We start from the raw sequence: 27,583 nt of genomic DNA, 5'->3' as shown, positions 1-27,583 counted from the left end.
TTTGTGCTGATTTTCAAACCATAAACCTTAAATCAAACTGCTTTAAGAGGGGTTGATAGCTTTAGGGGTCTAGATAAATTCATGGAGGACAGGTCTATCAATGGTTACTAGTCTGAGGGCTATAGATCACCTCCAGCCTCAGAGGCCTCTAAATACCAGATGCAGAGGAACAACAGTAGGAGAGAGGGCATGCCCTCACCTCTTGACAGTGGGCTTCCCAGAGGCATATGGTGGGCCACTGTGTGAAACAGGATGCTGGACTAGATAGGCCTCAAGCCTAATCCAGCAGGGCTGTTCTTATGTTCTTATAGAGATGGTGGCACAGACCTGCCCAGGAATGCGGCTGCCCCATGGATGTGGCACTTCTCACTAGCCACCTCTCTGACCAGGGATGGATCTGGGCAAGATCCCTAATAATGTGTAACAACAAAACAAGCCCTTCTTCCACAGACCACTCTCTCACAAGAGTGCCAGGCCATTGGGGCTCTATATCAAGCCAGGTTGCTGAATGGAGTAAAGCCATGAGGTCAGGTATCCCGGCGACTGCTCTCCCTGTCTTGCTGACTGCCGCCAAGTAGCTCTCAAAGCTTGCCCCCTGCCAGCCCATCTGCCCATGTGAGCATGTGTACCCTTGCTTATGCCCCAAATCAGTGACCCCGCTCTCCCAGGGTCCCTGGAGATTGGGACTCCTCTCTCTCGTGATTCCCCATGCTAGCAGATCTGCATACAGTGCAACACCGGACCAAACCCAGGACTTTTGAGTGGGTTTAAAGATCCATCCACACACGTGTTCCCCACTTCCGCGCACACAGCCAGGCTCTGACACATGGAGCATCAAAGTCTCCTTTGGGTGCATGCAAGGCTTCACAGGGAAGGGGAGGTTGGACTGCTTTGATGGGAAGGTCATGGTGGGACAGATCCCCCAGGATCCTTTGCCCTCCCTCACATACATATCCCCTCCTAGGAAGTCTTCATGTTCCCTTCCCTGTTCTGAGCTAAAAGGAAATTGTGCCCCCCAATATCCTCCCCACCCAGAAACCATGCTTGTGCAGGACTATTTAGGTGCAGGGCTCTTTGGAGGCTGGCAATACCATCACTGCCTGAAGAAGCACTGGCATGGTGTGGCATTTAAAAGGATTTAAATGCCCTTTATATGCTGAGGGCAGGTGAACTACTCAAAAAATGCATTATCGCGCTCGGCATGTGGCCAATCGTGGCACTCAACCGATGTACTGACACTTTCCCCACAGTCTGTCCCTAGAGCTTGCTGGGATTGGCTTCAGTGGCAGAGGAGCAGCGAGGGGCTCCTCTCTCCTGGAACCGGAGGTTGGCAGACAGCAGTTGGAAGACCGTCTGTGGTACAATTTAAAGTTTCAAACTGAAACTGCAGGTTCACCAACCTCTGGTTTTGTGTTGCATCTGAATTTGGTCAGTCGCTGATTTAGTCTGGATCCTGCCCAAAATAAACACATGAGCTTGGTGTGTGGTTTTGTTTTGTCATTTGATGTTTGATTTTCCTTTAATCTTTCTATTGTTTGCAGGTTAATGAGTCTTGCCCAGTTGTGCTCTATGAATCTCAGCAGCTTCTACCTTTCCTGGAAGAATTAGAGAAACAAATTACAAATTTTTATGAATCTCTAGAAAAGATCAATGAAATTATTTCTGTCTTAGACCCTGAAGTACAGCCTGCAGATGTTTTTAAGCAACAACATCAGGTATTATTGTGGTTATGTTGTTACTAAGGATATTTATATACCATTTTTAGCTCACAATCTAAAAAGAAACACAAGCGAGATATCAGCAAAAACAGCCCCTGAGAGGGATTCTGTGCTGGGTTGAATAGGAACAGTTGTTAAGTATAAGAGACCCACCACTTTAAAAGAAGGCTTTGCCCCAGCTACTAGAGGTTTTACATGAATATTCAAAGTGAGGGTTGTCTGAACAGTTTGCAAGAAATATTTTACATTTTTCTGATAATTTTCTAGTTACAAATGTTTGATCAGTGCATCAATTTCAACTTTTTGCAAGATTCTAGAAGCTGCAGTCCATGTAATGCAAATTTCATTTTCATTTCAACTGGAATTTGTTGGCATGTTAGAATCAATGAAAAATTCTGGTTTATTTCAACATAGGGTGGAAGGAGGTGTCAAAGATAAGTGGCAGAGTGCATTCTTAGCATGCAGAAGGCCCCAGGTTACATCCCTGGCTTTTCCAGTTGAAAGGGTTTCAGATGCAATGCTGGAAACGGCCTTGCGCACCACTGCCAATCAGCGTAGGCTATACTGGGCTAGACAGACTAGCAGTCTGACTCAGTAGAAGGCAGCTTCACACATTTATTTCCACCTTCATCATGCTAAATATCATGGCTTCTTGTGCTTGCAAGTGAAAATTCCTGTTGCCCCCCACTTCACATAGAAGTGCTAATCAAGATGTGTAATTTCTATAATGTAACACTGAAAAGCAACTAAGGACTGCTTGTTAGAAATACTATGTTAAGTTTTGTACACTGTGTTTGGTGGAAGTCACCTTCACAAGCAAAGGAAAATTGTGACAATTAGGCAGTAATCCTTCCTATGCACTAGGGAAAGAGACTCATTTTGAATAAACTTGGTTAATATCACACTGCACATAAGGTAAGCAAATATAGGAATTTCCCTCTTATTTAACAATACAATGCTCTCAGGTCACATGCAGCCCATCACACACTAGGGTGTGATTTGTGGATTTCTATTAAAACTCCAAGCATCTCATCTTGCAGCATTAACATTAATTGTGTTCTAATGAAGTCTTAATACCAAAGAAACATGGCATTAAAGTTGGCTACTGCAACTAAGACTGCCTCTCTAGCACAGACTGCTTCAGGAGATTACCCTGCGCTAAAACCATCATAATTAAGTCAAATAGCTATTTTTTCCCTAACTGGATTTTCTAGCCTAGAAAATTCAAGACCATCTGTCAGATCATTCTCAAGTTTCTGACCTTTGCTGAGATCACTTAAAGGTGCTTTCTCAAACACCTTTAACCAGATCCCACTTTGTGTATATTACGTTGTGAGAATTTATGGCATTTTATGGTATAGTTTGTGCTGTGTACCTGGTATTCTTGCTTGCTACTTTGGAGTAGATACTTACCCAGTCAGTTAGCCAGGAACCGAAGGTTCTTGATGAGTGCATGCTCCCAGTTGGTTTGTTGTGTGAACCTGCCAACTGCCAGTTCCCATGCCATCTTATAGACTTCAGCCTGAGATTTGCCCAAGATTTGTTATCTAGATTTGGAGTTGGGCAGAAAATTTTGGTAGAATCTCAGTAACCAGGCACAGAAACCGGTAGTTGGCAGGTTAACACAACATGCTGACTGTGTGTGTGTACTTCTCGGAGACCTCTTACTTACTTGGTGGCAAGCCTGTGAACCCAATCATGAGGAGAGGATCGCTACATTAATATGTAAATATACATTAAAACATAAAACCTGATCCTAAGTATCTTCACTCAGTGGGGCTTACTTCCAGGTTAAGTGTACATTGTGACTAAGTGCAGCCTTAGTCACCTCCTGAGAGTTCCACTTACCAACCTTATATCTGTTGAAACGGAGCCTCTTCAGAAACACTGGTGCTACACTGGTGCTTCTCCCATTGCACTGGTTTTTTGTTAGGATGTCATCCACTAACTGTAGTTAATAAACCACTAACTGCAATTAATAAAGCCCACAGTGATGTTGTTCTGATCATTTCTGTGTTTTCCATGCAGTTAAAAGTATTCTTCATTATTGCCTTAATTTTTATTTCATTTTCTTTTAGGATCTGGTAGCTTATCAGGAGCATTGCAAGAAAGCATTGACACAAATTGAGAGAAATAGTCAGACCATTATGAAGTTTGTGGTTACAAGTAAGGTGTTACAATACTTGAATTTGTCAGTACTTCAAAAGAAAGTCACAGAAATTCAAGCTGCTTTTCAGGTAATCTTCTGGGAGTGTGAGTTCTGGAGTTATTTCCAGCATGAGCCAGAACTGTGACTTCTTCTGAGAAGAAAAGCATAGTGATTCATATGTGTCAGTTCAGGCAGCTCCAGATTTTATTAGAAAATATCCATGGAATCGTGTGCAAAAATACTTTAAATCCCTTGAAAACCTATATTGAAGAGAGAGGAAAGAACAAATAGGAACAAATTAAAAGAATTGCTCTGGGAGACTAATTGCACAAGAAACATAAATATGGATAAGGTAGACGCAACCTACCTTCCTTCCTTCCTTCCTTCCTTCCTTCCTTCCTTCCTTCCTTCCTTCCTTCCTTCCTTTTCAAAAATTAGGGGCAACTTGGATTTGAGAAGCTCAAGGCAGGGAAAGGTAGAGCAGCCCTTCCCCTTCTCTGCTACAAATGTTTGCCTTGCCACCCCCTTTTTATTTTTATTTTTAAAAAATAGCATTGGCACTAAATTTACACATTTTGCATCATTATTTATTAATAATTATTATTATTGTTTACACAGTCAGACAGGTGTTATTGTCTGGTTTGTTTTATCCAGACATCGAGTCCTTCCCAAGGACCTGGAATGGCTGAATTTTATTATCAATGTTGTTGCTGTTATTATTATAGATATCGTCGCAGAATATAGGCTGTTCCCAGTTATGTTGCTAGGATCAGCCTATATTCTGCGACGATATCTATTATAATAATAACAGCAACAACATTGATAAAGTTCAGCCATCCCAGGTCCTTGGGAAGGATATTTATTTTATTTTATTTCTATACTGCCCTTCCAAAAATGGCTCAGGGCGGTTTACACAGAGAAATAACAAATAAATAAGATGGATCCCTGTCCCCAAAGGGCTCACAATCTAAAAAGAAACACAAGACAGACACCAGCAACAGTCACTGGAGGTACTGTGCTGGCGGTGGATAGGGCCAGTTACTCTCCCCCTGCTAAATAAAGAGAATCACCATGTTAAAAGGTGCCTCTTTGCCAAGTTAGCAGGGGTTAACACAGCTAGCAGGGGTTAACACAGCATCATGCTGTGTTGTGTACCTCTGAGGATGACCAGGGATCTTTCCAGACAGTGGTTTATTCCAGCATCACTGATGTTGGTTCATCCCAACATGACTACTGATTCTGACAGACTATTCTTATTGGCGATTTTGCAGGCAGTTTTGTACTTCCCGTGCGTGATCTGCATGATAACCCATGAAATGCTAGTATCTAGTATTTAACTTGATCATAGAAGGTGAAAAAATGCATTACATGAGAAGGTATAGATGGACCCCAGGGGTTTGCCATGCTCCCTCCCTCAGTGTTTTTAAAAAACAATTAAAAACACATATTTTAAAGTAGGCTTTTAAATGTTTTATCTGCTGCTGATATCTGGTAGGTGTTTTTTTTGGTTTTTATAGTCCTCAGTTTTTAGCTTTTTATTAATAATTTTTAATTTGAAACGTTTTTTAAAAAATTGTAATTTCACATATGGTTTTAAATATTTTAAAATATTTTTTTAAAAGACTGGTCTTTTAACTTGTTTAACTCTATTAATCTTTTATTTTACATTGCATTTACATTACTGTATTTAGGAACATAGGAAGCTGCCATATACTGAGTCAGACCATTGGTCTATCTAGCTCAGTATTGTCTTCACAGACTGGCAGCAGCTTCTCCAAGGTTGCAGGCTGGAATCTCTCTCAGCCCTATCTTGGAGAAGTCAGGGAGGGAACTTGAAACCTTCTGCTCTTCCCTGAGCGGCTTCATCCCCTGAGGGGAATATCTTGTAGTGCTCACACTTCTAGTCTCCCTTTCATATGCAACCAGGGCAGACCCTGCTTAGCTAAGGGGACAAGTCATGCTTGCTACCACAACACCAGCTCTCCTCTCCTCTTACAAGCAGTAGTGTACTGGAGGGGTGGGTATAAATATTTTAAATAAATAGTGCAACCTCTAGAGGAGTGACTGTATATGTAGGTGGTTACATATGATTGAGTTGTGTAGAAATAATTAGTCTCACTTTCACTCTGCTGTGGTAATGGTCATATCTCAGTAGATGGGAGTGAATTTATTCTAAACTTCTACAGTTGGCTGCCAGTTGTATGCACCAACATGCTCCTTCACTTCCTTTTCTCCTGGTTCTTGTCTTGTGCTATGGCAATTTTTAAATAATTGACTTTTTCCACAGTTGTGTTCTTCCTGGGACATTAGCTCTCTCTTTTTCAAGCCTTTAGGAAAAGAAGTCTTCTCTCAGCCTCATCCTTCCTTCCCTTTCTTACAAGAAGCAAACAAATTTTAAGCATTTAAATGATTTTCCCTTATAGTCAATGGCTGAAGCACTGGGGAAACATCTATGCTCCCTTTTTTTGTCCCCTACACACATGGGCTGTGTCACATAGGTGTGTTCACGTGCATACACACAGTAATGGAAAGTGTGCAGGAGCAGCAATTTAGTGTTAAAAATAAAAAGGATTAAATTGTTTTCATGGCTGATGCATGTTTAATGGAAGTAAAGGCCTACTAAGTTCCGTGGCACTTACTCCCCCAAAAGTGTACATGGGATTACAGCTAAATCATTCAGATGATTCAGCAGGTGAAAGGGGAACAATTTGGCTTGATTTCAAAAAATGATGTATTAAGCAGGATTTTCAAGATGTTATTTATTAAGAGATCAGCAACAAAGTCCAGAGAACAAGGGGACATTAAAAACCAAAGTAAAACATGGTTTCTCCATGTGAGTCTTGGCAGAAGTGTGTGTATGTAGGGGAAAATGCTGAACAAGTTTGGTATGCCAGAATTGGGCTCAACATTAGTACTCAACAACACAACAGCAATATTTACATTTAAAAAATAAACAAATATCACTGGAAGGGACAAAAGACAGACCCAAACACCAGTGTTTCCCAGTGGTCTACCAATAGTGCAGACAAAAAATAGTGGAATGAACTAGCTCAAGAGCTGCTAGGTATAGACACCCAGCTATGAGTCCACATGTAGTTCATTGTGCAAGCCTATGGGGAGGCATGCATGCGCACAAGCACATGTGTGTACACACTCACACACAGTCTGGAAAAAAACTGCAGACTAGAAAGTGTATCTTACAGGTAATTTATGGATGTAGTTCTTTTGAGCAGTTAACATGCAGGAGTAAATATATATTAAAAAATCTCTTAGGATGTATTTGAAATATTCTGGGAACTCACTAATCCTTTCAGTTGGCTTTTTGCATATAATCATTACAGCTCTATAATTTTCAGGTTTTAATTCCAATTGACACATTCCAAACCAACCAAACTTTGTAAGAATTAAATTGCTTCAAAACTTCATCTAAAATAAATTTTGGAAGGGAAAGGAAGTAATGATCTTTATTTTGTCACATTCTTTTTAGAGTAACATAATATTCTCATGAACTGTAAATGCTAACCAGCACAACCACAAAGGTGATAAGGTGCTAGTATGCCAAATTCAGTTGGTGAGTGGGAGTCCCTCTGATTGCAAATGGTTGATGTTGGCTGGTCCATTGGAACCTTTTGGCTGTTCCAAGACCTTAATTTGCTTGAGATGGCAATTCAGCTTCATCTAAAATGGAAGAATGCTATGTATGGTCTCTTCCTTCCTGGGTTTGAAACTTAGCCCAACTATGTGGCTGCCCAACCAAAATGGAGGCTGATCCTCAAAGCTTTGGTTTACAAAGCAGTTTGCTAGGGCTCAGAAGGAAGCTAAGTTCCCAAAATGGAGGAGAGACTGTTTGGTGAATTTCTAATTGTTTTTCGCTCACTTTTTTTTCCACTTGTACATTAAGAATATGACCATGAAGACAGGTGATTGGAAGAAAAATGTAGAAGCAAATAATCGTTTGATGAAGAAATTTGAAGAATCTAGAGCAGAGTTAGAAGATGTTCTGCAGATTGCTCATTGCTGTCTAAAGGAAAAAGGAGATCCTGAAGAACTTCTCAGGAAACATACTGTAAGTATAACTCTGATTTTTGGACATATTCTTATTTCATTCTTCATGTATTTATTTTAGCATTGTTCAATTCAAAATAAAATGGAATTGCAATAAAGTAGTTAAGGACCTGATCCATAACTTGACTGCTTCACACAACATTTCATGGCATTGCAAGGATGCCCCCTCAGTCTTTAGAGATCTTACAATACTGTTTTTAATCAGTCCAGAGACTCTTGAGGCCTCCTGCCATGCTTCTGTACCTTGTCCAGGATAAACAGTTCCAGCTACTCCTTGCAATGGTGGTTTTTTTGTTTTGTTTTGGTGACTGTCATTGGTGCAGTCCGAAGAAACTGTCTTCGGACTGTCATTTGTTGGCCCGAAGAAAAAATGTACAGTATGTGACGGTCAGTAGGTTACTGAAAGGAGTGGGGCTGGTGGAGAAATATGTGGGAGACAACATATTGTCCTCCCATTATTAGTAAGATCTGAGATCTGCTTAGACTGCAAACCTTTTGGGGACAGGGAGCCACCGTTGTTGTTGTTGTTGTTGTTGTTGTGTCGTCACTATTGCTATTATTCTGTGTTAAACTGCTTGAGAACTCATTTTGAAAATTGATATATAAATATTAGTAGATCTTCTACTGCTGGTGCTGCCTGCTATCTATCTGTCTATCTATCTATCTATCTATTTGGGGCCACTGGCCACATAACAACACAATGGTCTTAGATTCTGGTGAAAGAAATTGTGGGCTGGGCTGAATTTAGGCTTGGCAAAATGCGGATACAGAAGTGGAATTGCAGATCTTCTGCCTTAGTGCAGATTATGAGGTTTTGGAACCAACCTTGTGTTGTCCCTGGCAACAACATTAACCCTGTAGATGTGTATCATCTTACACATTTACAGTGCAAGTTCAACATTAACACTGTAAATGTGTATTATCTTATTTGTATTAGGAGTTTTTCAGCCAGTTGGACCAGAGAGTGTTAAATGCTTTCCTGAAAGCTTGTGATGAACTTACTGACATCCTTCCTGAGCAAGAACAACATGGTCTACAGGAAGCTGTTAGGAAACTACACAAGCAATGGAAGGTTAGTGTTTTCAGTCAATTTAGGGTGTCGGTAACGTAGCTCCATCCTATCCAAGTGTGTGGTCTCTTTTTCCAGCTCTTTTCTATTTTTCTTGAATGGCAAAATGGAAATTCCTCATGTATTAGACATTTTACAACTGTTCATGCTTATATGTTCTTTAATTATGCAACTTGAACTATATTGGTAAAGGATTTATCTTAATATAATTGGTTGACTGAAAATAAAATAGTTTACATTAAGAACACAACAGCCTTGCTGGATCAGGCCCAAGGCCCAACTAGTCTAGCATCCTGTTACACACAGTGGCCCACTAGATGCCACTAGGAGCCCACAGGCAGGAGTTGAGGGCTGTGCTTTCCTCTAGGTAATAAAGTGGCATGCTAGGACTGGAATGTGCCACATAATTATTTTATTTGGTAAATAGCCACATATAGTTATGAATATTAGTCCTATTAAATGTAGATCTAGGCATTTTCAAATGAAAGTGAATGAGATCATTTTCATTTGAGCATTTCTTTCCAGGTACAACTGAGACAACACATATGTTAGTCCAATTCTGTTACTACAGATGTCTCATGATACCTTCATACCCATGAAGGACAAATGTGAGCTTTATTTGGCACTTTTAATCAGTCAATCTCTACCAGTTTTAGTTATAAAACAATACAGTGCATATTCATAGAACAATATACTCATGAAAGTACCAGCAAACATGCCCACAATTTTAATATCATTGTTGTGCATCTTTTAGGACTTCATATTTTCATATGCATAAAGGTATACACAGTTACAGCTTTTTATTGTTGGATATGAGTCTGATTCAGACATTAGATTGTATTAGTGTACAGATGTCTGTATACTCGTACATGTGTTTGTGTGAATGACAGTACTTGTGTTCATTTTAAAAGTGAACCTGGATACAGGCCTTTCAAATGCATGGTACAGATAGGAAGTGTACTTCTGTACCTGTGTTCAGCATAACATATGAATGACTGTATCTGTGTACAGATCTGTACCTGTGTATACTGTACGCTCATTGTAACAGTGTTGAACATAACAAGTGAAGGGGCCTATTCCACACAAGGATGCAGACAAACTTCTTTCTACTATGTTATACTAGTAGGTGAGACCGGTCATTGACCGGGCAAAGTCATTTTGTATAGATTATACTGCTAGGAAATTTAAAGAAATTAAATACATAGATTTTCAAATTAATGTGCTACTAACCACCATCAGCTCCGTTTTGTCAGGATTAAATTCCAGCTGTAGTACCTATCCAGCCCATCACAGCTTCCAAACTATGGCTGAGAACTCCTCTGCCTCCCTGGGATCAGATGACATAGTGAAGTAGAGCTGGGTGTTATCTGCATATTGCTGTCATCAAAGCCCAAATCTCCAGATGATCGCCTTCAGCAGTTTTATGTAGATGTTAAACAACAAGGGGAACACAATCGAGCCCTGTGGAATCCCACAAGCTGATGGCTCTTTAAATTCAGTAAATGTAAAGCACAAGATGTATAAAATGAGGGAGTCACTGCTTGGAACACATGAAACATATCTGAAATACAGAGTAAGAAGGTATCAATTTCATCCTGTTCTCTACCTTACCTAGTGACTTGATATTGCAATGTAAATAACTTTTTTCTACTCTTTGAGAACTAATAACATCAGCTCATTTTTCCCCTACCAACACCCCCTTGTGTGGAGTGCAGGATCTCCAGTCGGAAGCACCATACCACTTGCTTCACCTAAAGATAGAAGTGGAAAAGAAAAAATTCCTAGCAACAGTACAAGAATGTTATGCTGAACTAGCTCGACAGCAAGAGCTGATTTCCAAGGAAAGCAGTGAGAAGATAATTAGAGAGCACAAGGTATGTCCCAAGAATAACCAAGGGGGTACTTGTAGAAATTCACTCACAAGCGCACACCTGATTTTCTGAAAATGACAAAATGACTTCAACTTTTTTCTAGAAAATGAGGAGCATAGCTCTTATGCTAATATCCCAAATTCCTTTACTTCAAAGTAAAACTCAAGCTACAGCCAATTCAAAAACTAAAATGGCATTCTGAAAGTGTGGGTTGTCAGTGTAGAGTTAAGCACTGATGAAAAAGTTCTGTGATTGCTTGCTCTGCCTTATATTCAGCTCAAAGTCCCAACCTTATTTTGCAGCAGCATCACTCAACCTAGTCTTGGAGGCTTCTACAGGCAACGAGACTCTTCACACGAGTAGTCAAGCCCAGGCTTGTACAAACCAACCTGGGCTTGGCTGCCTGTGTAAGAGCCCTTAATCCCAGGTTCGGGGTTGTGTGTGTACATGGGCTGCATGCGGCAAAAGCACCCGGCAGAGGGAGGATCCCTCAGTGGACTGCATTCTTGGCATAGTGCATTGAGGGATGCCGGAGGACCTCCTCCTCTGGCTCCCTGCTCTGCTGCTTGCTGCGGTGCGGCTTGTGTGCTGAGTAAGCGGGGGAGCTTTCAGGAAACTGTCTGTGTTTGTCTTGGAACTGTAACTGTGTCTCTCCCATCCCTCTGCTCAGCCGGCATTATTGGTCATGTGTACAACCTCAATATTTGTTTGGAACCAAAGTTTTGCAAGATTTAGCACATGGTCAGCATACCCTTAATGTATGGGATAACTCTACTTCAGGAGGGAGAGACTTACTGAAGAATAAAACCAGTTCACTTTTTAAATCTAAAAGACACTCACTAAAGAGAAAAAAAGTGTATATTCTAGTGCTAGAGAAGGGGAATGCACAGCCTTCAAAAAGAAAAAAGGAAGAGTTTCTATAAATGGGAGGGCATTATTACAGGGGAGGACTTGCCTTATTTTGTTTCCCTTAAAGAGCTCCATGAGTGTTCAGTGATATAGCAGTTTGTAGACTGGATTCTCTGTAATGGTGGCACAACCTAGAGGAGATGTCTATATTTCTTACAACTAATGAGTTAATAAGTGTCCTGCCACTTCTAAAAAAGTGAAATATCCATACAAGCTATTACATAGCTTTGCAAAACAAGTATGAGTTAACAGCCATGGAGAATCAGTCATGGCTTTAAATTACTATTGAACAAGATCTGAACTTTCCATTTTAGTTTTGTTTTGTTGAAATCATAATTGGCCATGTTGGTCCCTTAGGAAATATCCAAAAGCCACAATAGGAATGTCTTTATTAGGACCAACCAATATGACATAAAATCTTAAGAAAGTTGTTGAGTTCTCTGGATCTCTTCAGGCTGGATGATGAGCAAAATTGAGGTGACAGTTGGCCCTGGCGTAATCACCTTATAAGTCTGCAAGTCTTAAGATGGGGTGTAGGAATCTGGTTCAAATTTTGGTGGCATCAGATCTGTGTGTGTGTGTTTTCCTCCCCTCCTTCTCATTTTGCATGGGGGGGTGGATTTCATGTTCATGCGCCTTGGGGGAGGATTTCATGTTCATGGGCCTTGTTGATTGTATAACTGTATTTAAACTTCAATACAATATCAATTTAACAACATGGAGAACAGGATGAGTTAAGCAGACTCATGTTGATTAGCCTCGCTAGATTCTAAACATTGATTTCAGGCTGTACCTAGGGCTTCTGGAATGAAGAAGAGACAATAATGGTTATTCCCCCATATTTGGAAAAATAAAATCTAGCAATTCTGTTCTGCATCCAGCACTAAACAAAGTATATAGGCCTCTTGTTAGGTGGAGAACCAAGGTAAAATAAGAATGTTAAACTCTCTATATTAGCAAACCTGGAGATTAATTTTAGGTGGTGCACTAGTGTTGAGTTGATATGAGTCAAACAGGTAGTATTACCTAGTCTTCAGAAAGCAATTAATTTTCAAAAAGTTAAGTCCCATCTTGAGGTGGTAGAAGATCATTTTGAAATCCCTCTGCTGAGTGACTAAATGTCACTCATTTGGGTCAATGACTTACATCCTGACTACCTAACAAGCCTGGAAAGAACTAAAAATATGCACTTGTTCATGTACCCCACACACTCACAAACACATTCTTTAAAATAATACCTAGTTTGTACCTCTGCGGGTGTGGGAATTGTGTGCAAATACTTCAAGAACTTTCCCCATGCTCCAGAAGTGCTCTGCTAAAGCAAAAACAGGCTGCAGAGTATGTTTCCACTTTAACAGAGTGTTTTCACTTGTGATGCCCTGCATTGGGGCTGGACCTGGCAGGCTCTTGCAAAGGGCTAAAAGAGCAGAGATGTTTGCGCCCAAGTCAAGGCTGCTGACTTTGGCCTATGGGGAGGGGGTGGAACCTGATCCGGCCTCAAAGTTCGGCCTCCCCAAAGTCTCCCTCTGTGTCCCCCTGTGGAGGTCACAGGAGGGCCGGGGACTCTAGCTGCTGTGGTAGGCTCAGACTGCTAGGACTCCCTTCACCAAGAGCAGTCCTCACCCATCTGTCCCCTCATCACGGGCCGGTTGGGTTATATAGTGGCGAAATCCCGCGGGTAGTCTTGCAAAGGCGGGAAAAAGCTGTCCAGCCATAAGGGCCAGGGGTTTGCAGTGGGGTCGGCTGTAGCACTGGCACAGCTGGCCAAGTATTGCTGTTGGGGCCCACCCAAAGCAGGTAGAGGACCTGTGGAGCTCCCAAAGTCGGGCAGCTTGTAGGGGTTGTCGGCAGGCCCCTGACCACTTTAATGTGTTTCCACTTTAACAAAGTGGTCCTAGAGCACAGGGAACACTCTGAAAGTATTTATGATCTTGTGCAAGAGCACCTGCACTTTGGAAGCATGGGGACAAGTGCATGGGCTGCTGCTGCATGTATGCTGATAGAGGCATGCATTCAGCAGCAGTCAGGATGCTAGTCAATGCCATTTTCAAGAAAGGTAACAGAATGTATATCAGTTTTACACCAACCATATGAATGGAACTGGCAACCGTTCCTCTTTTTTGCCCTCAGTTGTTCTTTGGTGATAAAGGGCCCATACAGCTGTGCGAGAAAAGACTACATCTGATTGAAGGGTTGTGCATGAAACTACCAGAACGGGACCCACGTAAAGCAACCGCTGAATGTAGCCAAAAAACTCTCAGTGAACTTAAATCCCAGGTTTCTAGTATGTACACAAAGCTAACAGACTACCCAGATAAATGGAAAGACTACAAGAAGAGGTACTTTTTGTGTAACTTTATTAAACATATGATATGATAGAGTGTTTGTGGAAATAAGTGGATAACCTTACTTGTTATTTCTTTGTGCCCAAGACATGTCAAATTAAATCATAAGCTTTTTGCTATATAATTCCATTTCCTTGAGTTTAAATTTATGTAAATAATAATTGTTGTCTTTTCAAATAACAGATTTTGTGTGGTTACGTTTCAGATTTTCTGAATTACAAAACTGGATTTCATCAAGGGATATCCACCTTAAGAAGATTAAGCAAGCTGCTTCTGATACTGCTAAATGTAAACACTTCAGAACATCAGCCGAGGTATATTTAGGAATATTTCCAATAACATGAATGTTTTGCCTTGCAGTATTAACCAACTTAGCAGTCATAGTAGAAACTGACAATGCAAACAGGCCCTTGTCTGCTTTTGATATTTCAGAGCTGAGCAAGTAACTAGGGATGTGCATGAATCTCGATTCATGCACAGATTCTAAGCACAGGTTCGGCACCTTTTAAAAGTTAGGAGACATGTCCATACTCACTCCTCTGCCACTCCACACAATTTCCTGCTGCTGCAGTGCTCCACCCAGCACCCCTCATGCCATGGTGGTAGCATGCACATGGCCTCCACTCATGTGTGGCAGCTATTTGCATAGTCAGCAACCATGCTGACCATGCAAATGGCCACTGTGCATGTGCATACTGCCACATGAGGGGTGCTGGGGGTGTGTGTGCCATGACAACAGGAAGTTGCATGGAGTGACAAAGGAGCAGGTATGGACCTGCTCTTCTCACTTTTAAAGGTGCTGAATCTGTGCTTCGAATCGGTGCATGAATAAATTTTTGTACACATCCCTACAAGTAACTTCTAGCAAATTCAATTATGTTTTATATTTTGGGAAGTGTAACAAAACTGACACTTCTGAACGGACAAAATCAAGTTTTATTTTGGAAATGGCCTCATTTAAAAGGGGCTAAACAGCATTAGTACAATGTAATACAGATTGCAGAAGCTTGTGAAAAGAAATGGCAGATTGCCAAACATGAGTATGCAGAGAAAAATAATTAGAGTGTCCTCAATTAATCACGCAACCAGATGTGGATTAACAAGCGATATTGGCAGGATTTCACAGTGGACAGTCTGTTTTTTTCTTATATGTTTATATGTTGTATATATTTATAACTTCTTATTGCTGGCAACCTCTTTAAAATGGCCAAAGATAGGATGTTAAAAACTCATATTAAAATATCTGCTCATACATAAAATTTACAGGGTAGCCTCAGGTACAATCTCCCAGCCTAACTCACCACACAAGGATAAACAAATAACTTACTATTAAAAAAAAACTAATAATGGGAAAGATTCATGATTTAAATCAAGTGAATAGGCAAATTTATTATATGAAATGACACTCATTTCTTAAACTATGTGAATATTCACTTATATGGCAATTATTACAGTAAAGAGCTGCTCTCAGAAACACTGTTGGAAAGCAATGGGGGAAAATCTGTCCCACCCTCACAGCAGTGAAGGAGAGACAGTCACCAGTGTCAAGTCAACAGTATTTTATTTATTTTTATTTAACATATTTTTATACCGCCCAAAACTCACGTCTCTGAGCAGTTTACAACAAAGCAAACAAAGAGAAAAAATTAAAACATTAGTTAAAATAAATGACAACAGAAAATTTAAAACATTAATTAAAACATAATAAATGATACAGTAAAAGTTAAAACATTTCGACAATTTAAATTTTAAAACATTTTAAAATGATGTTAAAACAATCTTTAATTAAAAGCATGGATGAATAGATGTGTCTTTAAAGACTTTTTAAAAGTTGTCAGAGATAGGGAGGCTCTTTTTTCGGCAAGGAGCACGTTCCAAAGTTTTGAGGCAGCAGCGGAAAAGGCCCGTCCCTGAGTAGCCACCAGACGAGCTGGTGACAACCACAGACGGACCTCTCTTGATGATCTCAGTGGGCGGTGGGGTTCATAACCACCTTGGCAAACCCATCTCCCATGGCTGGGCAAGGTAATTGAGAGAGTGGTGGCCTCTGAGCTCCAGGCGATCTTGGAGGAAACTGTTTATCTAGACCCATTTCAAACTGGCTTTCCGGTGGGCTATGGGGTGGAGACTGCCTTGGTTGGCCTGATGGATGATCACCAATTGGGAATTGACAGAGGAAGTGTTACTCTGTTGGTCCTTCTGGCTCTCTCGGTGGCTTTCAATACTATCGACCATAGTATCCTTCTGGAACGTCTGAGGGGGTTGGGGGTGGGAGGCACTGTTTTACAGTGATTCTGCCCCTGCCTCTCAGATAGATTCCAGATGGTGTCGATTGGAGACTGTTGCTCTTCAAAATCTGAGCTTAAGTATGGTGTCCCTCAAGGCTCTGTACTTTCTCCAGTGCTTTTTAACATCTACATGAAACCACTAGGCGAGATCATCAGGGGATTTGGAGCTGGGTGTTACCTGTACGCTGATGACACCCAGATCTACTTCTCCATGTCAACTTCTTCAGGAGCTGGCATATGCTCCCTGAATGCCTGACTGAAAGCAGTAATGGGCTGGATGAGGGAGAATAAACTGAAGCTGAATAAGATGGAGGTACTTATTGTGCGGGGTCAGAACTCTAGAGATTATTTTGATCTACCTGTTTTGGATGGGGTCACACTTTCCCATAAGGAACAGGTTGGCAGTTTGAGAGTACTTCTGGATCCACACCTCTCCCTGGTTTCTCAGGTTGAGGCAGTGGCCAGGGGTGCTTTTTGTCAGCTCTGGCTGATACGCCAGCTGCGCCCATTTCTCGAGATCAATGACCTCAAAACAGTGGTACATCTGTTGGTGACCTCTAGATTTGACTTCTGTAATGCACTCTACATGGGGCTACCTTTGTACGTAGTCCGGAAACTTCAGTTGGTTCAGAATGCGGCAGCCAGGCTGGTCTCTGGGTCATCTCAGAGAGACCATATTACTCCTTTACTGATGGAGCTACACTGGCTGCCAATAGGTTTCCGGACAAAATACAAAGTGCTAGTTATAACTTATAAAGCCCTAAATGGCTTCGGCCCTGGGTATCTAAGAGAGCGTCTTCTTCACTACGAGCCCCACCGTCCATTGAAGTCATATGAGGAGGTCCGTCTCCAGTTACTGCCAACTCATTTGGTAGCTACTCAGAGACGGGCCTTCTCAGTCACTGCTCCGAGGTTGTGGAATGCTCTCCCTGATGAGATACGATCCTCCCCATCTCTGGCAATTTTCAAAAAACACCTGAAAACCCACCTTTTTGCCCATGCTTTCTCAGCTTCCTAATTTTTTTGGGTTTTAATCTCTGGTTTATTTTAAAATTGTTTTAAGGTTTTTGTATATGTTTTTAACTGTTTTTATGCTATTGTTAACTGCCCAGAGATGAAAGTTTGGAGCGATGTACAAATTTGATAAATAAATAAAAATAAATAAATAACAAAGAAGACATTTCTTAAATACCCAAGGCACAAGCCGTTTAGGGCTTTATAGGTTATAACCAGCACCTTGTATTTTGCCCAGAAACCTATTGGCAGCCAGTGTAGATCTTTTACATCAGTATGACTTCACGTTGGTGTGAGTCAGAATTTTCACCCATCCCAACTGAATCCTTGAGTCAATCCAGCAGTAAAAGCAAAAAACAGAAACAAAACAGGGGCACTGGGAAGAGTAATATCATGAATAGCAAGATTAACATCTGTGAGGCAACATTAAATGGTTACAGTCAGTGACACCACTGCACTGGAAGCAAATTCTGAAAATCCTTTAATGCTGCGTGCAGCCTCTGTTGGCTGTGCCCCTAGATATTTATTTATTTATTTTTATTTTATTTTATTTTATTTTACATTTATATACCACCTTTCGTTAAAAGAAAACCCCAAGGCAGTAGATAAACGTGGCAGTCATGGTAGAAGCACCATGCTTCTTTGTGCACAGGGCCAGAGTAGTACAATGTGTCCTCAACAGACACAATATGCAGAGCCCTTTCGCACAAGCAGAGAGAAAGGGCAAGAAGGTTAGTGGGGAGGAAGTCCTAAAGAGTTTACCTCCCCACAGAGGAGCATCGGGCTTCTCTTTGGTGGGCGGATCGCCTCCCCAGTTGACTACCGGTACTGCTGGTAGCTTCGAAGGCTGGGGTGCTGGGACACATTGCCCCACTCCCTGGAGCTCCAATAATGCACTGTGTGAGTGTGTGATGCATAATGGCGATCCCTGCTCCCCAAGATCACCTCAGACTGCCAGCCATGGCTGCAATTAGCCATGGCTGGTGGATGATCAGCAAAACAGGGTTAGGAGTGTGGTCGCTCTCCTAATCTCATTTAAAGGGTGGCTCTGTAGGTGGGTTTGCTGCTGGGATTGGGCCCGATCCCATCAGTACACACCCGCGTGCAAAATTGGGCGGGACTTCCTTAGTCCGGTTTTGCACGTACGTGTGAATAGCTTCACGGTTTCAACTATTCATGGCCAAACTATATATACCTAGTTCCAATTACTGCAGGGGTGAATTTTGGCCATTTGTGGTTCCCGTGCATGTGTTTCAACCTTCTGGCTTGGAGAGCGTTCTGTAGCCAGTTTGAAGCCGTGATGGGATCTGTTTTTGAGACATTTTTGTTTTGTTAGGGGGCATTACTGAAAGAGCTTGCGTGGCCAAGCTACAGTGCTGTACTCTTCTCTTATTTCTGGAATTTTGCTGGGTTTTTTTGGTATTTTCTCCAACCAAAGAACTTAACTCCACCATTCCCATAGGCACAAGTTTCAATGAATGCAGTGTTGGCATTTGCATTGGTATCATGGAACATAACCCCCATGATATTCAAGAGCCTCCTGTATATCCAAAAATGTAAAAATAATAAAAGCTTAGTAGTAGTCAATCTGGATCTGACATTTATATTTGACTAACTGTACACAATATTTTACTGTTTTTACTCGGCTATGTCCTCAGAATAACTCTGAAGTATATCATTATTATCCCAGTATTATAAATGGGAAACTGAAGCTACAGTCTGCTCAACACATTATTAGTTCCAAAAATGGAGACTGCAAGATAAAAATTAGAATGAAAGTGTAGGTAAATGCATGTAGCAATTCTACATATATTATTCTTGTTGTGTGTGCATATATTGAACTCTCACAAAAAAGCCATGTGGAGGGTTTGGGGAACATGTACATACATTGAAGTCCATGTGCAGGATCGTCGTGTTTTACAATCTACAGGTGTGTTTCATGTTCATGTCTGTATTAAAATACTTCTTGTATAGCAACTTTCTTAGCCTGTGATACAGCTTTTAGGGGTATTACATGTGCATTGATTTGAATCCAAGCTGGTCAACTAATGTTATCCAAAGTTGTTTGTTTTGTGCTTATCTTTTTTTTTTTTCCTATTTCAGGAAATCAGGCAAGAAGCTTGCAAGCATGAGGAAACTATCACCTGGTTGAAATCTAGGCTTACTGCTCTGTCTGAGGTTTCTTCTGAGGATGACGCCAAAAAGCAAGGGGACGAGCTTTCTAAACTGTCTAGTGATTTTAAGAGACTCTTAGCTTTATTGGCAGAGGTATACTTTAAGAACCTTAATGTACTTTTTTCTTATTCACTTGACCAGATGACTAACATCCTGTTCTATTCAAGCAATTCAGCCAGAATTGCACAATAGATGTAATTTATTCTCAGCAATCATCAGGGTTGTTGCTGTTTTTAGCACTTGTCTATGCCAAAGTGCCATTAGCCAAAACTAAGTAGCCTAAGCAATTTACATTGCAGCATAGGATCAATTTACTCATTGCAGAAAATAGTGGCCCCTCACATTGCTGTGTCAGCCATATCTTTAATGTAACATTTGAAGAGGAGATGCATGTGCGCAAATATGTGTTGACATTCCCATTTGTGTACATTCTGCATATTTGAATACACATTTACCCTTCAAACATTACAGAAAAGGTAAGTACAATGCACTGTGGAAGTGAGGAAATCCATCATTTCCACCTTGTGACACAACAATTGTATTCGTTTACTTGGATTTGGGAAATACAGTGAGGGAAATAACTATTTGATCCCCTGCTGATTTTGTCCATTTGCCCTCTGACACAGAAATGACCAGGCTATAATTGGAATGGTAGGTTTATTGTAGCTGTGAGAGAAAGAATAACAACAAACAAACCCTCAAAAGCCCAGTGCCCAAAAGTCAGCGATGGATTTGCACTGTAGTGAGGGAAAGAAGTATTCGATCCCCTATCAACCAGCAAGATTTCAGGCTCCTAGGTGTCTTTTCACTATATGCAGGTAACGAGCTGAGATGAGGAACACCCTCTGTAAGGGAGTGCTCCTAATCCCAGCTTGTTACAGTACCTGTATAAAAGACACCTGTCCATAGAAGCAAGCAATCACTCAGCTTCCAAACTCACCACCATGCCCAAGACCAAAGAGCTGTCGAAGGATGTCAGGGACAAGGTTGTAGACCTGCACAAGGCTGGACTGGGCTACAAGACTATCGCCAAGCAGCTTGGTGAGAAGGTGACTACAGTTGGCACGATAACTCGCAAATGGAAGAAACACAAAATAACTGTCAGTCTCCCTCGGTCTGGGGCTCCATGCAAGATCTCAACTCGTGGAGTTGCAATGATCATGAGAACGGTGACAAAGCAGCCCAGAACTACACAGGGGGAACTTGTCAATGATCTCAGGGCAGCTGGAACCATAGTCACCAAGAAAACAATTGGTAACACACTACGCCGTGAAGGACTGAAATCTTGCAGTGCCCGCAAGGTCCCCCTGCTCAAGGCAGCACATGTACAGGCCCGTCTGCAGTTTGCCAATGCACATCTGAATGATCCAGAGGAGAACTGGGTGAAAGTGTTGTGGTCAGATGAGACCAAAATCCAGCTCTTTGGCATCAACTCAACTCGCCGTGTGTGGAGGAGGAGGAATGCTGCCTATGAGCCCAAAAACACCATCCCCACCATCAAACATGGATGTGGACACATTATGCTTTGGGGGTGTTTTTCTGCTAAGGGGACAGGACACCTTCACCGCATCGAAGGGACGATGGACGGGACCATGTACCGTCAGATCTTGGGTGAGCACCTCCTTCCCTCAGCCAGGGCATTGAGAATGGGTCGTGGATGGGTATTCCAGCATGACAATGACCCAAACACACAGCCAAGGCAACAAAGGAGTGGCTCAGGAAGAAGCACATGAAGGTTCTGGAGTGGCCCAGCCAGTCTCCAGACCTTAATCCCATAGAAAATCTGTGGAGGGAGCTGAAGGTTCAGGTTGCCAAACATCAGCCTCGAAACCTTTCTGACTTGGAGAGGATCTGCAAAGAGGAGTGGGACAACATCCCTCCTGGGTTGTGTGCAAACCTGGTGGCCAACTACAAGAAACGTCTGACCTCTGTGATTGCCACCAAGGGTTTTGCCACCAAGTACTAAGACATCTTTTGTGACGGGATCGAATACTTATTTCCCTCACTACAATGCAAATCCATCGCTGACTTTTGGGCACTGGGCTTTTGAGGGTTTGTTTGTTGTTATTCTGTCTCTCACAGCTACAATAAACCTACCATTCCAATTATAGCCTGGTCATTTCTGTGTCAGAGGGCAAACGGACAAAATCAGCAGGGGATCAAATACTTATTTCCCTCACTGTATATGCATGTATGTATTGATTAAATCACAGTACAGAAAATATCCTGATGATATCATTCAATCACATTAAGACTCTCTTTTGCACTGCTATAATCAGTGCAGATATTTGCTAATGTACATCTGCCATCAGCAACAAAATTTAAAAAAAGGTAGAGCAAACCCACAGAACAATAATGAATTGGAACAGGTCAGGTCCCTAGTTGGTCCCTAGTTAGAGTCATTATTGACTGTGAGGTGATAGGAAGTAATAGAGAATAGCAACAACAATGATAGATCACATTGTTTGGTTGGTTAATCAGCACTGAACAGATTCAGAGAATTCTAATATTGCTCTGAAAATAGATCGAGAAGACTTTGAGTGCTGTCAGTGATTGTGTGCAGTACACAGAAGAAGTGAAAGGCAACTTGGAAGAACTAATCACAAGCTCAAAAGAAGCACAGGCAGAAGTTGAAAAAATCTTAGATATGGAAAGTTTGATACAGGCTCAGCAACTCCTGCGACATCATCAGGTAGGACAACTGTCCATATTTCAGCCTTCATAGTTTGCTTTTGTAGTAAGCAGTTCTCTATGCATGTCTTTGCTGCCAGCATTGATATTCTTCCAGCTGTTATGCTGAATGAAGTGCATCTGTTATTATTTGTAGAGTGCTCCTGTTTTCCAGTGTTATGCTAACAATTCTACATTTGCATGACTGCATGTGCAGTTCATGTAAGCCTTGAGACTGATATACTGTAGAAGATGCTGGACAGAGCAACTGTGCACTGAGCAGTGAAAAAAACCACAATCATCTTTTGTCATGCCAACCTTGAAAAATACTTTTCTGAAATTGCTCTTTGTGTTACCTGTAACTGCTGTGTTTACTTGTTATATATTTTATTAGACAGAATCTTAAAAAAAAAATGTTTTATATACTATTTGTGTGTGATTTACATGTACCAGTCTGGCTTCCTGTCCAGTTTAGGAGATGAAGTTGCCTTGGTCTCCACCAGGATATGGAGGGTGACTCTGTTGATTCTCTTGAATCTCTCACTGGCCTTCAATAATATCAACCATGGTATTCTTCCAGGTCACCTTGCAGAGTTGGGGTTATGCAGAACTGTTTGTCAGCGGTTCCAATCATTCCTGAAGTGTCTGTCCTAGAAAGTGGTACTAGGAGACTGCTGCTCCACCTTGGGTAGAGGCTTCCCCACAGGGCCTTTGGTCCTGCTAATGACCTTACTGTATGCTTATATAGGTTATGCTTCTTCTGTTGCTGCATGGCGGAGCCATGGGCATGTCCATCCATATTAAAAATGAGGGTAAACAGAGGCAAGGAGTGCTGGTCCTTGGAAAAGTATTGGGGCAGTTTTGGAAAGGTTTCTTCTTAGTACCTCAGTGCTATGTGCTATGAGGTAACTAGAGTAGACCCCTCTAGTTAATATGTGCTCTCTATGAACAATTGTATACAAATGCCTATGTGGTTATTTGTATTGAGAGGCAAGCAATATCTTCATCTGCTTCCATGCTTTTAAATATCTGCTCCCAGCAAAGGTCAAAGAAGCTCCATGTAAAGAGGCAAGATGTGCAACAGCAGATTGCCCGAGGCAAACAGCTACAGATTGAAGGTGGTTTTTCTCCCACTGTGCAAGAAGACCTGTGGAACCTGGACAGTACATTAGAAAACATGCAGCAATCTATGGATAAACGTGGAGATCAATTACAGGTCAGTGTTGCTCATTTTACCCGCAGAGAAACAAAAAGACTCCAGTTTCCCTTATTTTATTTTTAAATTAATGACTGTGTATTTAGCTGTTCAGTTTTGATTGTAAACAATGCCATTGATGTTCTTGACCATTTGTCCTCCTTCATGAGATGTCAGCACATCTGGTGCTGCTACAGCAGTGTTTTGTGCACCAAGTTGTCTGGGGCATGTAATTTTACCAGGGTGCCTGACATAAAAATGTCTGGAAAGGTGCTGAGAGGGGAAAGAGAAAAAGGGCTCTTACCAGTTTCATGGGTTGGATGGAATGCATGCCAAAAGGATATCAAGGGAGTTTTCCTGAACTTCATTTTTTAAGGTCAGATTGCTTTCTGGAGCTTTATCACACAAGCTTGGGGATTCCATAATCCCCTTGCTCCAAACACTTGGGAGCTTCCCTGTGCCAATAGCTCAGGTACTGCAGAAATTTACAAATTTAACTTTTGGGGAATTTTGCTACTCTCTGTCTGAAAGGCTAGTATTGTCCAAGATGTGGATGAAAAGTGCATAGATGAAATTTTGAGGGGCATTTGAAAAGACAGTGTCTGACATCCTGAGTAACATTGCATGCATGCTTTGAACAGCATACACACAGCACTAATTCCCACACATTCAAAGTATGGGCACTATTACACAAGAGTGCAACTATTTTTTTAGCTCTTCCTGCACCCTAGAAGTTTGCTGTTGAAGAGGAAACCCATCCTTGATCCCTCAGGGACAGGTTTCTGCTGTAATGGAGCAGTTCTGCAGCACCAGGAGAGCTTCAAAGTAGTTACGCTCTTGCGCAATTGCAGTTTGGAAGCACAGGAACTAGCATGGGGACTAGCACTGCATGCATGCTGTTTGAAGCATACAGCATTAGTCAGGATGCCAACCAATAATTTTACATGTGCAGGTTCTCAGTTTACATTGCTTGGAAAATAATGCTTGATTTGTAATTTGTCTGAGCATTAGAACCTGGACAAGTTCATCTTCCTAACTAGGTAATTACAAGCTTTGATACTATCACTGGTAGTTAACAGCTAAATTATCTTTCTTTTACTAACCTTTCTTCTTCTTGTAGGTCACAGTGAACACATGGGAACAATTTGAAAAAGACAAAGAAACAGTCATAAAATATCTTAGTCAAGCAAGCTCTGCCCTGGAACGCATCTTAAGTTTTAGCAGTTTAGAGAGCTTGTCATCGGAACTAGAAAAAACAAAAGTATGTGTGTTACAGTACCTACACCATTCTGCAACATGTCTAAATCTTAGTTGATCCTTTTGGTGTTTTTTAAAAGGTTTTTGTACATTTCTTTGAAATTTTCTAAACTTAAAAAAAATGTATTTCCCTGTTTTGTCTTGGGCAACATGGTTTCTTGGGAAAGTAGTGATTTTCAAACTAGCTAATACATTCAAAATAAGGACACAATCCATTCCCACTATGGTTACAATAAAGATAAAAGATTGTGCCGTTGAGTCGGTGTTGACTCCTGGTGACCATAGAGCCGTGTGGCTTCCTTGGTAGAATACAGGAGTGGTTTAACCATTGCCTTTCTCCCGCTCAGTATAAGATGATGCCTTTGCTGTTGTCACGGAAGTTAGCATCTGCCTCCAGCACCTTCCTATATCGCTGCTGCCCAATATAAGTGACTGCAAATATATTTTTACTAGGCACAGTCTGGGAAGCACACGGGTGGGGATTCAAACTAACAGCCTCTTGCTCTCTAGGCAAGCTGCTTCTCCCGCTGCGCCATCACAGCTGATTGCAATACCCATTGTATTGTATGGTTACGATACCCATGCATAAAAGATGCCTATATCCTATATACCCCCTCCATCTTTCCTGTTGGGGAATTTAGCACTGCAGACCATTACAGAAAATGGGAGGTCTATATGCATCTTCAGTGGTCTCCTCCTCCTCCTCCTCCTCCTCCTCCTCCTCCTCCTCCTCCTCCTCTCAGTGGAAGCTGCTTGTGCACCAAGAGAAGGAAGGGTAGAAAACAGTGGCGCTCTAGGAGCCTTTCGGAGAATCCTCTCCATGTAGATACAATATCTCTGGTTGGAATAGTAATATAATAGCTGAATAGTAGTTAACTAAATATTACTAGGGATTTTGTTCAAATATGCTATTTTCATAACTGCACACTTCTTTACAGGAACTTTCTAAACAGACAGTAGCCATGGCTATAGAAGCTGAGAATCTTGTCAAGGAGTCTTTTTCAATACAGCTTGGTGCGAAGAGCAAACAATCCCTTCAACAGCAAGCAAAGTCAATCCAGGAACAAGTTAAAAAAGTGGAAGCTACCCTTGAAGAAGAGTACGTTCTTGCAAAGTCATAGTATTTGCTCCCTGACATAAGCATTTGCCTATTTTTGTCCTATCAAAATGCAATGTTCAGTCGCAAAGTTTGTCTCCAGTTTGTCATGGAATAGTAACTCATAAGCCAGAAACTACCATAGAGTACCAGAGACTGGAATAACAATTGTAGCTAACAAATAAAAAGATAGTGACAGACCACAACCACCACCACCCCGCCCCCAATCCTATTACACTTGGAAGTAAATTCTCATTTATTTAAGTGGAGCTTGCTTCCATATAAGTGTCCTTAGAATTACCATGTTTGGCTACAGTCCTAAATCCAATTATGTGCGTTTAAGCTCCTTAATTTAATGGAATTCTGCACTGTTAACTGAGCACAAAACTGAAGTCATAGTAATAAACAATAGGTTGGATCCTAAGTAGCACCAGCACAATGGCTCTCGCACAGATCTTTCCCTGCCCTCCTCCCTACTGCAGCTCCCTGAGGCCACTGAAAACCCACTCCCTGAGGCCACTGAAAACGCCACTGAAAACCACTGAGAAACTGAATGCAGGGGTGGGAGAACTTCCCGAAACTGGGTACAAGAACCTTCTATGAGATATTCTCAGCTTGCAGAAGGTGCCTTCAAAACGAGGCTAATGCCTGCACCCAATATCCAGATATTCTGGATATAAGAGGGCCAGCGTGGTGTAGTGGTTAGAGTGCTGGACTAGGACTGGGGAGACCCGAGTTCAAATCCCCATTCAGCCATAAAACTAGCTGGGTGACTCTGGGCCAGTCACTTCTCTCTCAGCCTAACCTACTTCACAGGGTTGTTGTGAGGAGGAACTTAAGTATGTAGTACTTGGAGGAAGAGAGGCTCCTTGTAGGAAGAGCAGGATATAAAATGTAAATAATAATATTCTTCCTCTCGCTGCAGTTCCCTGTGCTTGCAACCTATGCCATTCCCAAGGATTTCCTGACCCTTAGCTGTGGCTTTTTCGGAAGCTCAGGGAGCTTCAGCAGAGAAGTGTGAGACTTCTCAGAGGAGAGGAGAGCTGGTCTTGTGGTAGCAAGCATGATTTGTCCCCTTAGCTAAGCAGGGTCCACCCTGGTTGCATATAGATGGGAGACTAGAAGTGTGAGCACTGTAAGATATTCCCCTCAGGGGATGGAGTCACTCTGGGAAGAGCATCTAGGTTCCAAGTTCCCTCCCTGGCAGCATCTCCAAGATAGGGCTGAGAGAGACTCCTTCCTGCAACCTCAGAGAGCCGCTGCCGGTCTATGAAGACAATACTGAGCTATATAGACCAATGTACTGCCACTCAGTACATGGCAGCTTCCTATGTTCCTATGACTTGCACAAGAACCATTACACTCATACTGCTTGGGATCCAACCCATAATAAATTGTTTTACTCAGGCTAGGATAAATGAATAGTGCCATATCCTATAGTGCCTAGAGCCTTTAGAAAAATATTAGCCTAGTTTTGAACTGTTTTTCTTCACTTTTTTTTTTTTGGCTGTGTGCACAAGAACATCAAAATGTGCCTTTCTCTTACTGAAATTATATAACAGTTCCTTTTCCTATTGCTGCTGCTAAAAATGATATTAGGCATAGTTACCTGTACCTTATGACCCATACGTTATCACAATATGCGAGAAGGTATAAGATTTCCGGCAAGGGGAATCTTGGGCACACAAAATTTTGTATATTGAAGTGGATGGATGGATGGACATTTCTTTTGAGAAGTAAGTTTTCAGCTCAGATAAGTAGT

General features: G+C 41.6%; 1 protein-coding gene across 19 annotated transcripts in view; it reads left to right on the top strand.

The window, feature by feature from the left end:
• The window catches only part of SYNE1 (spectrin repeat containing nuclear envelope protein 1), a 575,028-nt gene that overhangs the window by 166,771 nt on the left and 380,674 nt on the right, over positions 1 to 27,583 (top strand). For all 19 annotated transcript variants that reach the window (XM_053292895.1, XM_053292839.1, XM_053292877.1 and 16 more), the window contains 12 exons: positions 1,542 to 1,715; positions 3,797 to 3,955; positions 7,769 to 7,933; positions 8,870 to 9,004; positions 10,717 to 10,875; positions 13,912 to 14,120; positions 14,332 to 14,440; positions 19,532 to 19,696; positions 22,128 to 22,295; positions 23,313 to 23,489; positions 24,589 to 24,729; positions 25,664 to 25,824. In XM_053292895.1, the coding sequence (XP_053148870.1) occupies positions 1,542 to 1,715; positions 3,797 to 3,955; positions 7,769 to 7,933; positions 8,870 to 9,004; positions 10,717 to 10,875; positions 13,912 to 14,120; positions 14,332 to 14,440; positions 19,532 to 19,696; positions 22,128 to 22,295; positions 23,313 to 23,489; positions 24,589 to 24,729; positions 25,664 to 25,824 (1,922 nt within the window). The remainder of the gene's footprint in view (positions 1 to 1,541; positions 1,716 to 3,796; positions 3,956 to 7,768; positions 7,934 to 8,869; positions 9,005 to 10,716; positions 10,876 to 13,911; positions 14,121 to 14,331; positions 14,441 to 19,531; positions 19,697 to 22,127; positions 22,296 to 23,312; positions 23,490 to 24,588; positions 24,730 to 25,663; positions 25,825 to 27,583) is intronic.

The sequence above is a fragment of the Hemicordylus capensis genome, chromosome 1 (genome assembly GCF_027244095.1).
Source record: "Hemicordylus capensis ecotype Gifberg chromosome 1, rHemCap1.1.pri, whole genome shotgun sequence".
NCBI lineage: Eukaryota > Metazoa > Chordata > Lepidosauria > Squamata > Cordylidae > Hemicordylus > Hemicordylus capensis.
Note: the sequence above shows the minus strand (reverse complement) of the source record. Positions and strands in the feature narration are given on the sequence as shown.